The sequence below is a fragment of the Myodes glareolus genome, chromosome 16 (assembly GCF_982192425.1).
Source record: "Myodes glareolus chromosome 16, mMyoGla1.1, whole genome shotgun sequence".
NCBI classification, from domain to species: Eukaryota; Metazoa; Chordata; class Mammalia; order Rodentia; family Cricetidae; genus Myodes; species Myodes glareolus.
In genome coordinates this window covers 27,976,812-27,989,648 of record NC_142041.1, presented here as the reverse complement: position 1 = coordinate 27,989,648, position 12,837 = coordinate 27,976,812, and the positions used below count along the sequence as shown (strand labels likewise).

At 43.6% G+C, this 12,837-nt stretch overlaps 1 protein-coding gene across 2 annotated transcripts in view; it reads left to right on the top strand.

Annotated features, from left to right (window-relative positions):
• Nucleotides 1-1,705: 1,705 nt before the first annotated feature.
• The window catches only part of Tgfbr1 (transforming growth factor beta receptor 1), a 56,195-nt gene continuing 45,063 nt past the window's right edge, over nucleotides 1,706-12,837 (top strand). The window contains exon 1 of one of the 2 annotated variants that reach the window (XM_085677178.2): nucleotides 1,706-1,863. In XM_085677178.2, coding sequence (XP_085533304.1) covers nucleotides 1,779-1,863 — 85 coding nt within the window. In that variant the 5' untranslated portion in view covers nucleotides 1,706-1,778. The remainder of the gene's footprint in view (nucleotides 1,864-12,837) is intronic. The other variant, XM_085677179.2, reaches the window with a different exon arrangement.

Genomic DNA, 12,837 nt, shown 5'->3' with positions numbered 1-12,837 from the left:
AAGCAGTTTGCAACCACCTGTAACTCAGTTTCAAGGGATTAGAGGCTCCTCTTCTGGGCTCCAAGAATACCGCATTCGCATGGAGCACATACTGTCAGGCACACACATAAATCTAAAAAAAAAAAAAAAACTAAACTAAACTACGGGTTGGGGATGTAGCTTATTTGTAGAGAGCCTAGGAAGTACAAGGTCTTTGCGGTGGGGGTGAGGTGGGGGCAGGCACCGGACATTTCGGGTGTGACAAGACCCTTGAAGTCTCCCAGAGTCAATCCTGTTTGAAGTTGGCCAGTCAGTCTCTGCGGCTTCAGTGCACTTGAGCCAGGGGAGTTGAGGGCTGATGGTTCTGGAGCCCCAGAGAGCAGGCCCTGGGGAGCCAGCCTGTTCAGGCTCTGGCAGGTTGAGGACTTGCTCAAGCGTGCCCTAGCTGCAGCCAAGGTGGAGTTTCAGACCCCATCTCTAACCCCCACGGTTTCCCTTTCTAGCAGGATCTAACTCTTGGGGAGTGACTCCGAAGCAATTTACCAATCGATACTAGAGGCCGGCTGATTCCTACTACCGAGCTTTATTTAATTTCGAGTTCAAATCACACAGAAAATAAAATTTTCTCCTTAAAAGGCTCTGCGGAAAAATGCTGTCGGTGCCATGCGGCCGCCTCCGTGGCTGTGTTTGTGTCTGAAGAAAGGACTAGTCTGACAGGAAGAATTACAAATCTGGAGCTCATTTTGGCGTCCCAGAGGGAAGGTGGGTGGAGCGTCTCACAGTAAATTAGGAATTCAGAATGAAAGCGGAGCTGAGTTTATTTGGGTTTTTAGTGACACCTCGAAATTATTACACAGGCGTGTCGGAGAAAGCTCAAAGTACCTACGACTGCTCCCGCTTCGCCCCGGGGCGGGATGCTCGGTAGGGCAGTTCCCCCCTCCTTCGAAACCCGTGGGACTCTCCGCTTCCCTGCGGGGTCAGGAAGGGTGGGAGGGAAGGAGGGAGGCTGGGATCCCGAGTTTGGGTTTGTTAATGTTGCTGAGAGGCGGAGGCCAATCGGGGGTGTGTCTGCGCTCCGCCTCGGGTATCCGGATCTGGGATCCGACTTTGGGACTGGAATTTGACGAGGGGGCGACAAGGTCTGGGGTGGACGTGGAGAACAGGAAGAAATCGGGTTATCTTGCGGGGAGGCTGGAAGTTGAGACATTGGTTCAGGCAGGGGAAGTTGAACGGCGGATGGTACTGAGGGTCTGAGTGGCCAGAGTTGGGCTTTGCTGGAGCAGAGCTGTGCAGGGGAAGTCAGGGTGGGGTTGGGGTAGAAGAAAAGAGCGTGCAACGGCCACAGCTTTCCCTGAGCCACTCGCACGGGCACACCCTGCGCTCAGCCGGGACCGCGGGCTCAGTCTAGCGCGCTGGCTGGACCCTGCCCCTACCCGCCGGTAGAGCTCGAGCCGCCCCGCTGTGGCTGGAGTAGGGGCGCCCAGCGGTGCGGGGGCGTGGCCAGAGGCCCAGCAGTGTGAGGGCGTGGCTAGAGGCCGAAGCCCGCGGCCGCCCATTGGCCACCCAGAGGCCCCGCAGGCGGGGCTCTCGGCTGGGTCCCTCTAGGGCGCTCTCGGGCGGCGGGGGAGGCGGGGTCGGCGGGAGCCGGGCAGCCAATGGGCGCGCGTCCCTCGAGCAGTTACAAAGGGCCGGAGCGAGGCCGCGGCGGCGGCGGGGAGGTGGGGCGAGGCGAGGCGAGGCTTGCTGGGGAGAAGCTGCGGCCGGGGCCGGGCCGTGCCACAAACGGTGCCGGCGGGACCATGGAGGCGGCGGCTGCTGCTCCGCGTCGCCGGCTGCTTCTGATCGTGTTGGTGGCGGCGGCGACGCTGCTACCGGGGACGAAGGGTGAGCGGCGGGCGGGCGCCTGCGGGGCGCGCGGGCCGGGCCCTGCCTCTGGCTCGCTTCTGCTCTTTCTCAAACATGGCGCGGGGCCGGGGGCGCAGGTGGCGGCGCCCGGCCGGCCGGGCTTTCCTGACCCGGCAGGCGCCACGCGAGCCGGGGCGGGGAGGAGAGGCGGGGCGGGGGCGGTGTCGGGCGCGGGTGGCCGAGCGCCGGGAGGCTGGCTCTCTGAGGCTCCCGGGGGCAGCGACTGGATATCCTGCGGAGGTCTGGGGATGTCCTCAGGGGCGCGAGGCCGGCCGGGACCGTGGCCCCCGAGTCCCTTCCCAAGTGGGTCCGGGCCTGGGACTGCTGGGGTGTGGACGGGCACCGGAGTGGAGGCGGTCGGGGGACCGGAGCTTGGAGGGCTCCCCAGGGGTTTGTAAGGGGCGCCGATGGCCGAGACCCCGGGTGCGCGGCGCTGTCTCGAGGGAAGACACCCGCCAAGGGCGACTCTTCTTCCACTCGGGGGGCTTTGTGTGAGAAGCGGGCGGGAAGATGCGCGGAATGTTCGCCCTTCGTGCGTCTAGGAAGAGTTAAGAGTCCTGTAACCAGAGGGCTAGCGGTTGTCTTGCGAGTAGAAACTTGAACGTTTGTTCACTCTTCAGGTTTGGAAACGTTTTGTGGGATTGATCCTGTAGAATTGACCGAATGCTTCATTTTCTCGAAGGGATCGTTGCTTTGGATATATGGTTTCCCTAAGTGAAGGTAGTTTTAGGATCAGACTTCTGTGTAGCTGGGTTTTGATGGGGGGAATGTTGTGTGGTTATCCAAAATATTAATGCCGATCGTGATACTGGATGTCACCCCGTGGAGGGAAGAGGGAAAACTTTGTCAGTAACCGAAAATTAAAATGGGAGAAAGCAAAATACCGAGGCTCAGCGTTAGCAACTAAAATACAGTGAAAATACATTTCTGTTGCTGAAATTTGATAACAAAATTTTTTAAAAATTAAAACAAGCCAAAAAAAAGGTCTTTCTAGACTGTGGATGCTAGCTATCATTAAACTTAATAGTTACTACTTACTATGAGTCGATTATAATGCATATACAAAAGACACACCATAGTACAGTATCTGACACCCATAACCGAACCTTCAGGGCTACCAGTATTTGTCCTGTGTACTGACATGAAAACTAAGGTGCAGGAGATTAAGTTCTTACTAAGTGCAGAAGTTAGGATTTGCACTTAGACCTTTCAGAGTTCAAAATCGGTGCACCTGCTACACCAAAGTAGCATAGCCCACTTAAAGAACAGTTGGTATTTAATACTTTTACAGCTTAGGTGTCTTTTTAAATTTACTTGAACATATCCTTCTATCCTTAGAAGATACTGTGGATTCTAACATTGACTTAGGAAGGAAGACAATTGTGGGCAAAGTGGGAGAATTATAATTATGCATCAATTATAAGTGGCCTTTACTCAATTCTGTCTCTAAAGTAATTTATTCTTTTCTACCTAGGACAAAGCAGGGCAGTTTTGATTTGGATGCTGAGAAGGTTGGTCCATGCCCTGGATGAGTTTATCTCCTCCTTAAGCAATTGTGTAATACAAACTGGCCTAGATGCTCTTATTGCTCAGAGCCTAAACTAGCACTTCATAAACTTTCCCATTTGCCACCTTCTTTTCTCAAGAAATTGTCTGCGATGTTGAATATATAGAGTAGAAAGCAGGTATATAAATCAAACATTCTGATAATAGAGCATAAATAAAATTATTTTAAAACAATTGATTGGTACATACAGTTTTGCTGTTTATTAAAGACTAAAGCAAATTTTCATAGTAATGAGGTGGGTGCGTTTATTTTTACATAAAGAATTAAATCAGCCAATGCCACTTCACATAATTACGTGTGCTTAGGACCATTTCAGAAAGTGTTGGAAATTCTGTCTTCATCAAGAGATGAAATTCATTTAACAATTTTTAAAATAAAACTTAAGTCAGCAACCTAAACAGTTTTTAAAATCAAACATTCTAACATACACACCACTTTGATACACATGAGGAATGGAAATCTTTTATGTAGTTAAACATTACGTTTCTGAAAGAGTAGAAAATTTCATATGTACAGCAAAAACATTAAAACTGATAAAATAATAGTCTGGACTCTGTTGGCACTGCGTAGCATGACAACATTTATGTTCAGAACCAAGGCCATAGTGAAGTTGCATGATGCAGTGTAAGCACGTACTGCCAGAAACACCTCAGATTCATTATTCATTTGATTTTGACTTAGTTTTGTGGTGTTGTGTATTCAGAAGTCCTTTTCTGTTGCCAGAGTTTTTGTGACCCTCCCCAGCACCTCTATATGGAGTGATGACTCAGTTTAAGAATCTGTGGCCAGCCCGGCATAGTGGCATATGCCTTTAATCTCACCACTTGAGAGGGCAGAGGCAGAGATCTCTGTGAGTTTGAGGACAGCCTGGTCTACATAGTGCATTCTACGACAGTTAGAGCTATATAATATAGAGACCTTGTCTCGAACTCCCAATCCCCCCTTAAAAGAAGCTGTGGCTTAGATAAGTTAGGCTGATGTTTCAGTGTACACTTTTATACATTTAGAAGAAACTTGCATCTCTTTTCTTTATAATTTAGCTTCTTTTAAAACTGGAAGTTGCTCTTCACTGTCTGAGTATTATTTATATTTTGCTGCCAATATAGATTTTTGTAGAGTAATTGGTTCTTTATCCCTGGTACACAGTATTATTGTTTATATCTGCATCACATGTTCAAATGCTGTTTGTTGCCTGCCATTCATGACTTTCTTGGAAAACATTCCTACAAGCTTAGTCCTGCCAGTTACCCCCAAATCAATTTTTTTTTTTACTTTTTTTTTGTAGTGTTTCTGTCATGGAGGATTTTTTTTTTTTTTAAATGAACCAGTGCCAAACTGTCCTGGGCTGTCCATCGAGGTTTGAAGTGTAGTTAGTACCCAGAGCAACACTTGAGGCTTGTGATTAGGGCCAGCCACCTAGAGAGATGACATCTCCGAACTGCAAACTCTGCGTTCTAGTGGTAGCTGCTTTCCCACCAGTTCCTGACTCTTCAGCCCTCTTCACTTCGGGCTTCACTTTGTCCCTTCTCTGGGAATTGGAGGACAGAAATTCTCAGACTAACATTCTATGTAGGCTTCATTTAGCTCTTTTTGAATGTTGTCTCTTGGAAATGTATAGCATTAAAGTTTGTGTTATCCATTGCTACCATCCTGCATTGTTGACTAACTGTGTGAGCATGTATTGAGTATCCAGGGTATTATTATTATGTCTTTTCGTTATGTCCTTAGAACCCAGCACTGTGTCTTATATTATGTTCTACATAAATGTGTCTTGATTAAATAAATTCTGTCTGACTGTGCAGTCCTATTAATGTAAGTACAGATTATGCTATCTGTTTTAATTTAGAGTTACATATTTATTATATACATATAATTGGAGAACGTCGTGTGGTATGATAAACAAAACAGCTATTTACTTTGTGATACTTGTTAGAAATCAGTTGAGAAAAGTATGTGTATTTAAATTTGAAGTTTCTGGTTTTTTAACAATGAGTAGGACTTGTGTATAGCCACTGCCTGGTAGGCTGTTTGTGTTTTGGTTGGTTAAATACCTTTTCTGATTAGCTACTACCCTTGTAGTGCCTATTGTTAAATGTTTTTAATACCACTTTTTGTGTGTATGTGTGTGGAGAGACATTAGTATTTGACAGGAAAGTAGTAGGCTGAAGTGACTGGAGAGGGCTTCCTGGACACCTTCTGACTAAAAATAGATTTGAAGGGTCTCTAGGATTCAGATAGACACATAGGAGAGGAGGATTTGATGATTTTTAAAGTTCTTTATGTTTCTAATTACTGCAGGACAAGAATCAAGCCAAATGATTTTTTAGAGTTAGGTTCCTTAGTCTGCACTCTGTGTTTGGATGTATTATCTTTCCCCCAGTTCTAAAAACTCTATAATACATGGCTAGAAATGAGACAGAATGGAAATATAAGTGGGTGGTGTAAAGGAGAATAACATAATGGGAGCTTGCTTACCAGCACTGGGCATTCCAGTTGTGAAGATCATAGATAGATCGTCATTTCAGTTTACTGTGGAGAATCCCGAGAGTAATCACATTGCTCAGGGCTCCACAGTGCCAAACTGAGAAAGGAAGGAACTTTGGTTTTCTAGTTCCAAATCTTGTGTCCTGTCCTGTGCTTTAAAATTAAAAGTAAAGAATTTGAAGATGAGGGAGGAACTGAATTAGTAGTGAAATTGGTCTTGAATTAACAAAATTGAAGAAAAGTGAGTTTTTCAGGAGGGAGGGAGGATGCTCATAGGTAAAAAACCTTCCAGAGAAAAGTCACTGTGTTTTTATTGCTCACTAAGTGACTTGGTATAGTACCTGCTGTTGGAGAGCAGTGGGCTGACAGTACTGTTGCATTTTGTCTTGGTGTTAAGAAAGGTGTAGTTGAATTAGGTGTAACTATGGGGGAGGGGCTGCAAACTGAGCCCTTTGCTGCGCTTTCTTGTCGTGGCTTACATAACGCAGTGTTTTCTGAGCAGATGGACTGTGGTTCACTATCATGTGATTGGGACACGTTTTTACTTCCTGCTTCTGGAATTAAGGGCAGATGCTGGCATGTTTCTCTGGGATGTTTTGCTTTTCTTCATAAAACTTGCTCTAGGAAATGTTGGAGTAGTCTCAAATTTTTAGTCAGTTTGACCCAAACTAACTGCAGCATTTAGGGCAGCATTGTAGGCCTCCCGCCCTTTTTGTGAGAAAGGGTCTCATGTAGCTCAAACTTGCTAGGCACCTAAGACTGACCTTGTACTTCTGATCTACTGCTCCCACTTCCCTGAGTGCATAACAAGACAGAACAGTGCAGATCTATTTATTTATTTATTTGCTTACTTACTTTTTTTTTTTTTTTTTTTTTGCTGTATTGAGGATTGAACCCAGAGTTGTTTGTTTGTTTTTAACATGCTGAGCAATTGAGCTCCATCCCTAGCCCTGAATGTGTTTCTGAACCGGGTTTTCTTAAGAACACATCCAAGCACTTTCCACAAAAATTAAAATTTGTTTTGCTGAAGTAGATCCATTTTTACCTGTGTAGTTGGCCTACAGTCCAGACACTGTAGGTCATTCTAGTGATTACTTTATTGTGAACTTATAATTGGTTGAATTACCAGGTTCTTATTTTGGTTTTATCATGTATCCATTTTTTAAACACCAGTGGAGTAAAGCTAACTATATGGGTTCAGTTTTACTAATCTGATAACGTTTTTTGTTTGTCTGTTTGTTTTTTAGTTTTCTTGAGTTGGAGTTTCTCTACACAATAGTCCTGGATGTCCTAGAACTCACTCTGTAGATCAGGCTGGCCTCGAACTCAGAGATCTGCCCGTCTCTGCCTCCCCAGTGCTGGGATTAAAGGCATGCCATCACTGCCTGGACTAATATGGTCTTTTATAAATCTTTCCCCCCTTTTGACAACCTGAAAACAAGACATGCAAAAATAATTCCTAGCTCAAATAACAATCCCTAACTATACAAGTAGGCTGCATTAATATTCATTAGAAGAATATAATATAAAAGTCTGTGGTGGTACAAATCAAACCTAGGGCCTTGAACATGTTGAGTAAGCCTTCTGTCCTAAATTAAATCCCTGGGGCCACAAAATGGCTCCATTTGTCCCAGGTCTAGGCAACCAGTGCTCAGAAGATAACTGTGGACTTTGATGACATAGATCCTCTTCAGCATTCTTTAGCATGAACCATAGTTCCTAAGGTTTTGTGTTTGACCTTTCACTAATAGAGACTTTTATAGTAGCAAAACTGTACTTCAGTTAGAATAGCTATAGACTAATAATAGTCCAGCAAGTAAGCCACAGATGATGGTGTGCTACCATTCACCCCTTCTATCTGGGTATACAGAATTGACAAGAGTTTGCTTAGGTTGGGACTTAGTTTGTATCTATTAAGGTGTATGCGTGAGAAGATTCTGATGTCTGTTTGACAGACAGGAAAATCAGTCATATTGTTAGGGTTACTGCAACAGGAAGTTCTTCTTTCCGTGAGAATATGAATCAAGCTTCTGATTTTTCTACCTTAAAATTTTATTTTTTTATTCATTCATTCATTCATCTATGTATATGTGTGTCCGTGTATGCAAGTGCCTATGTCCTTCTTTATCATTCTCTGCCTGTTCCTTTGAGGCAGAATCTCTCCCTGAACCTGGGGCTCATATTTTCTCAACTAGGCTAGAAGCCATTAACCCTCCCATTTCTCTATCCCTCAGAGCTGGGGTTACAAGCATTTTTAGGGAGCTCTGCTTGCTACATTTGTGCTAGGATCTGAACTCTGGTCATCACGATTCTGTAATGAGCTACCATAACTGCTGAGTCATCTCTTCAGCACCCACCTCCCCTTTTAAAATAGTTTTGAAACTTGGTCTTGCTGTAGAGTCCACGCTGACCACTGTGTAGTCCCAGACTTTCCTGGGGCCTTAGCTGCTGTGTGCTAGGATTACAGGCAGGTACCAGCATGCCTTGCGGCTTAAGCTTGTCTTAATTGCAGTATGGTTTTGCAACTGCAATCGACTCAGTGTGTAATCTTTCCTTAAAGTTATACTTTTAGGTAATTTGAGTATCACTCATGAACCCAATCATAGTTGATCTTTTTATTTGTATTGGTCTGTAGAGCCCATATTAAACTCCTGCTTTTAAAAGTAAGTATAGAAGGAAAAACAACTGAAATTTTGGATTAGAGAAAAACAAAACAGAGCTATCAGCAATCATTAACATTAAAATAGATCTTTTTGCATTTCTGCACACTAAAAATATACTCCTTTTTTCAATTATTTTAGTGTGTGTGTGTGTGTGTGTGTGTGTCCAAGTGCATGTCATGCAAATGTCAAGTATCTTCCTATATTGCTTTCAACCTTTTTGAGACAGATCTCTGACAGAACCTGGAATTTGCTATTCCTGCTAGACTGGCTGGCTAGGGAAAATTCAGGGAGGGCTCCACCACATGCTGAGATTACAGATGTGTAGAGCTGTGCTCAACTTTCTATGTGGGTGCTGGGGTCTTAATTCCCCTTGTCCTGCTTGCCCAGCTAGCACTTTACCAGCTGAGCCACTCCCCTGCAAATACTCTTCACCATTGTGTTTAGAAGTTTATCAGGGCTAATAAAAGTGCTTTACATGACAAAGTTCCAGTTTGAAAGTGATTTTTTTTCTTAGCAAATATTTAGTAATGGTTAATAAGATGGAAAATATAGAAAACTCAGATGACAGGCTTTCATTTAAAAATTACAGTGCTGAGAAACATTGGCACAGGCTCACAAAGACTACTTTGCAGTGGCGGTGGAGGTGTAGCCGCCTTGCAGGGGAGTAGGGCGCAGAGGATGGAAAGAGAAGCAGGTCCTGGCTCCCCAGTCAGAATGGCACTTGTGGAGAAGGACCTTGATAAAGTTTTAAGAATTTTCAGCAAATGAGTAAAAGTTTGTCATGTTGGGGATGGACGGGTAAGAGAATTGTGAAAACCAGGCAAGTAGTTTTGCTGTGGGAAAAAAAATGTTTACTTGTACCACAGAGGAAGTGGAGCAGGGCAGCTGCCTGGAGAGACTTTGGAATTAGTTTGATGATACTGGAAATGGAGTGGAAAAGGGGCTCTGTGACATGTCAGTCAAATCGGATTTAATTCTGTTTCCTGGCTCCTGAATGGCTTCCTCCCTCACCTCTCCAAAGTCGCTCAGATGTCCCTTTTTCTCCAACCCATTTTACAAATTGTAATACTCTTCTGCTTTTTCTTTTCTGTTCCCACATGTTCTATTTACTATGTAAGTAACGTATGTATTTCCTATGTTTCTTTCTCTTTCCTGCTAGAGGGCAGACGGCAAGAAAGCAGGAGTCTTTGTGTTGACTGGTGTATCTCAAATGCACAGAAAGTGCATGGTAAATAAGTAAGTGGCAGCAGGTCTGGGCACCTGCAAAATGTCTTCTATAAGGAGTCTGGAAAGAGAAAGATGAAAGAAAAATGAATTTTGACTTGAGAAAGTTGAGTTAGAGGTAAGGTATCCAAGTGCAGTTGTCCGGTAGGGAGTAAAAAGAGTAGACTCTAGGCAAGGAGATGCCTTGCCACTGTCTTCTTTCATCCTGCGCTCTTTTCTTTGGTTCAGGAGGTCTGAAAAGCCATATTAAGAGGGGTGTTCTAACCCTGAAGTCCTAACTTGAATCTGGATCCTGCTCAGTTCATTGGAGTGTTCCTCGTGCCCATGTTGCAGGGTCTTATTTTGTGTATTTTCCCACCTGCCTAACACAGAACATAGGTGTTCAGAATATGATCTTCTGTTATACTGAACTACTTAGTTCAGTATAACATCCAGTCTATTTAGGAATTTGCCTGGTTCCTGGCTGAGATAGAAGACAGAAGTCTCCTGTTTGGAGTTTAGGTTTTTACCATTGGTCTCAGGTCACGGTTGCTGATGTTACAGGACTCTTAGAGTTCTCCAGTCCCTGTCCTGTTAAATGTTGTGTTGTGTTTTCTGCCTCTCTTCTGCTCCATGACTCACACATGGTGCTGTGTGCCTCTAGACTGTCTCATTTTCTATTTGAATTGCTCTAACTGAAGTTTGTTTCCCTTCTAATTTTGAAGGCAGGTTCCCAGAAAGTTAGTAGTATCTTTGTTTCTAAGAATAGATAACATAACATACCTGTCTCTAATTATCTTCTAATGGGTGTGTTTCTTTGGGGAGCACTGTGTGAAGGTTAAGTGTTCACTTGCATGGCCATTGTGAAGGTAGTATGTTTGTAATGTGCCTTGTGTGAGCCTGACATAGTAGATATTCAACAAGTGGGAATTAGTACATATTTAAATAAGTGAAGTACTACCTTCGAAAAGAGTTGTTTGACAAACTGAAGATGATTTCAGCTCAAGGAAGAACTTTCTCAGTAGTAGCTGTCACAAAGTACCTGTTACTGCAAATCTGCAGGAGGACTATGCAGGCAGAGGCTGAAAAGCTTTGTAAGAAATTTCTTGCATTATGTGGAAGATTGAATTTGATTTTGTCTCAGCTGTTTCTCCTGGAAAATTCTGTGTATTTTGTTGTAAAACAAACTTCCTTGTTTACTTAGTGTTTTTAGCTGATAAACAAGCTAAGCCCCACTAGGATTCATGTTTCAAGGTGAACATTAATTTCATGAGGCTGGGGAGGTAGCTCGGCAGCTAAGAGTGCTTGCTCCCTTTCCATAGGGCCAAAGTTTGGTTCCCTGCACTCACATCAGGTGACTCACAACCACCTGTAACTTTAGTTTCAGAGCGTCTCACTCCCTCTTCTGGCCTCTGCAGGCACCATTGTATCCCCATGCAGATACCTACAGACATACACATGCGTGCATCGTGTGTGCGCTCACACACACACTTAAAAGATAAAGTCTCTTTTGAGCACTGGCTTCTTGTAACTTCCTTATTGAACTGAGATATTTTACTTAGTATTGTCTTGTACCCTGGCAATTCTCCAAAAAGGGATTTAGCTTGAAATAAAATGAGACCAGAAGTAATGACTGGGAAACAGAAGGACTGGTTAGTGGTGGAAAAGAGGAAACAAACCTTAGGACACTGTAGCTGAAGAGGGCTTTGCATTATACTTAGCACAATACTTAGTTAGCTGTTAATTTTCTAGCAGCAAAGGTAAAGGAGGAAGCTGATGATCTCTTTGCCTATTACTAAGAATTTACGAACAACCCCCACCCTCCACCCACACACAGCAAGATTTTGGTTTAACACAAAGCACCAAACCCCCCAAGCCCAAGATTACAGTGCTCAAAGAATCCCCAAGGTATAAAGTTAGTGCTCAGCCTGGCATCTCTGAGTTCTTGTACTAAGACCCACTCTTCCACACTTTTCTAGGGCTCAGTTTCGTACCTACTGCCTCCATCTTTCCTTATTTAAGGCTGTGATTCAAGTGTGGACATATGAGTCCCTAATACCAGTGGAACAGCTGATGCAAAGCTGGGACATTTGAATTAAGCTTTGCTAGAAGCCAGAGGATAATGGATAGAGAACAACATGAAACTATTTGGGCTGGCTTATAAAGACATTTTCCTAATGTTCTTCAATTGGCCTGTATCCATCTGGAAGACATCATCAAAGAATAGTCACTAAAGAAGAACAGAACGAGACATGTTTTTCTTCCAACAGGTCCATGTAGGTCAGATGTTGAGAGTGTCTTTGCTTTGATTACTTTAGGGGAGATCACATGTACCCAGAGTATGTTTCCCTGTTTTACCAGTCTAAGATACCCACATCAACTTGAGGAATATTCTGTGTTTTGAGGCTTTCTAGAATCTTCCTGTTTCTTAGCAGAATCTGTTTATGTGTAAGCACCCAGAAAATGATTGATTTGTATGTGTTACTCTTCATGACTTATAAGAATAGCTTTCCTTTTTAAATTTCATTTATTTATTGTAGTAATTATTACTATTTATTATTTGAGTAGTTGATGATGACTTTAGGTTCTTTCCAGATTTATTTATTTATCTTGGCAGTTGTTGACAACTTTAGATCCTTTTTAGAGTTTCCCTGATTTCACCAACAGGGCAAACCTAAAGTTCACCTTAGTTTTGATTACTTGCTTCAGGATAACCATTCCATCTAGGTTTCTTAGGTGTGGGCCTCACTGGTTACATAATACTGTATTTATAGTTCTAGGACACCTTGTACAGGCATCCTGTTACATTTCTACAATATAAGACCCTTAAATATGCATTGACATTCAAATAGATCCTATGACAACAGCAAAAATGAAAAGCCTTTGTAGTAGACGCTAGGACTAATGGACATATTTAAAAGCGCTGAACATGGAGGACGTAGCCAGACCTACTCAGAATACAGCGACAAGAGGAACAACTGCAGCTTCTCATTTGTATGTGCGTGCGTATATGGTTTTTTCTTGTTTGATTCATTT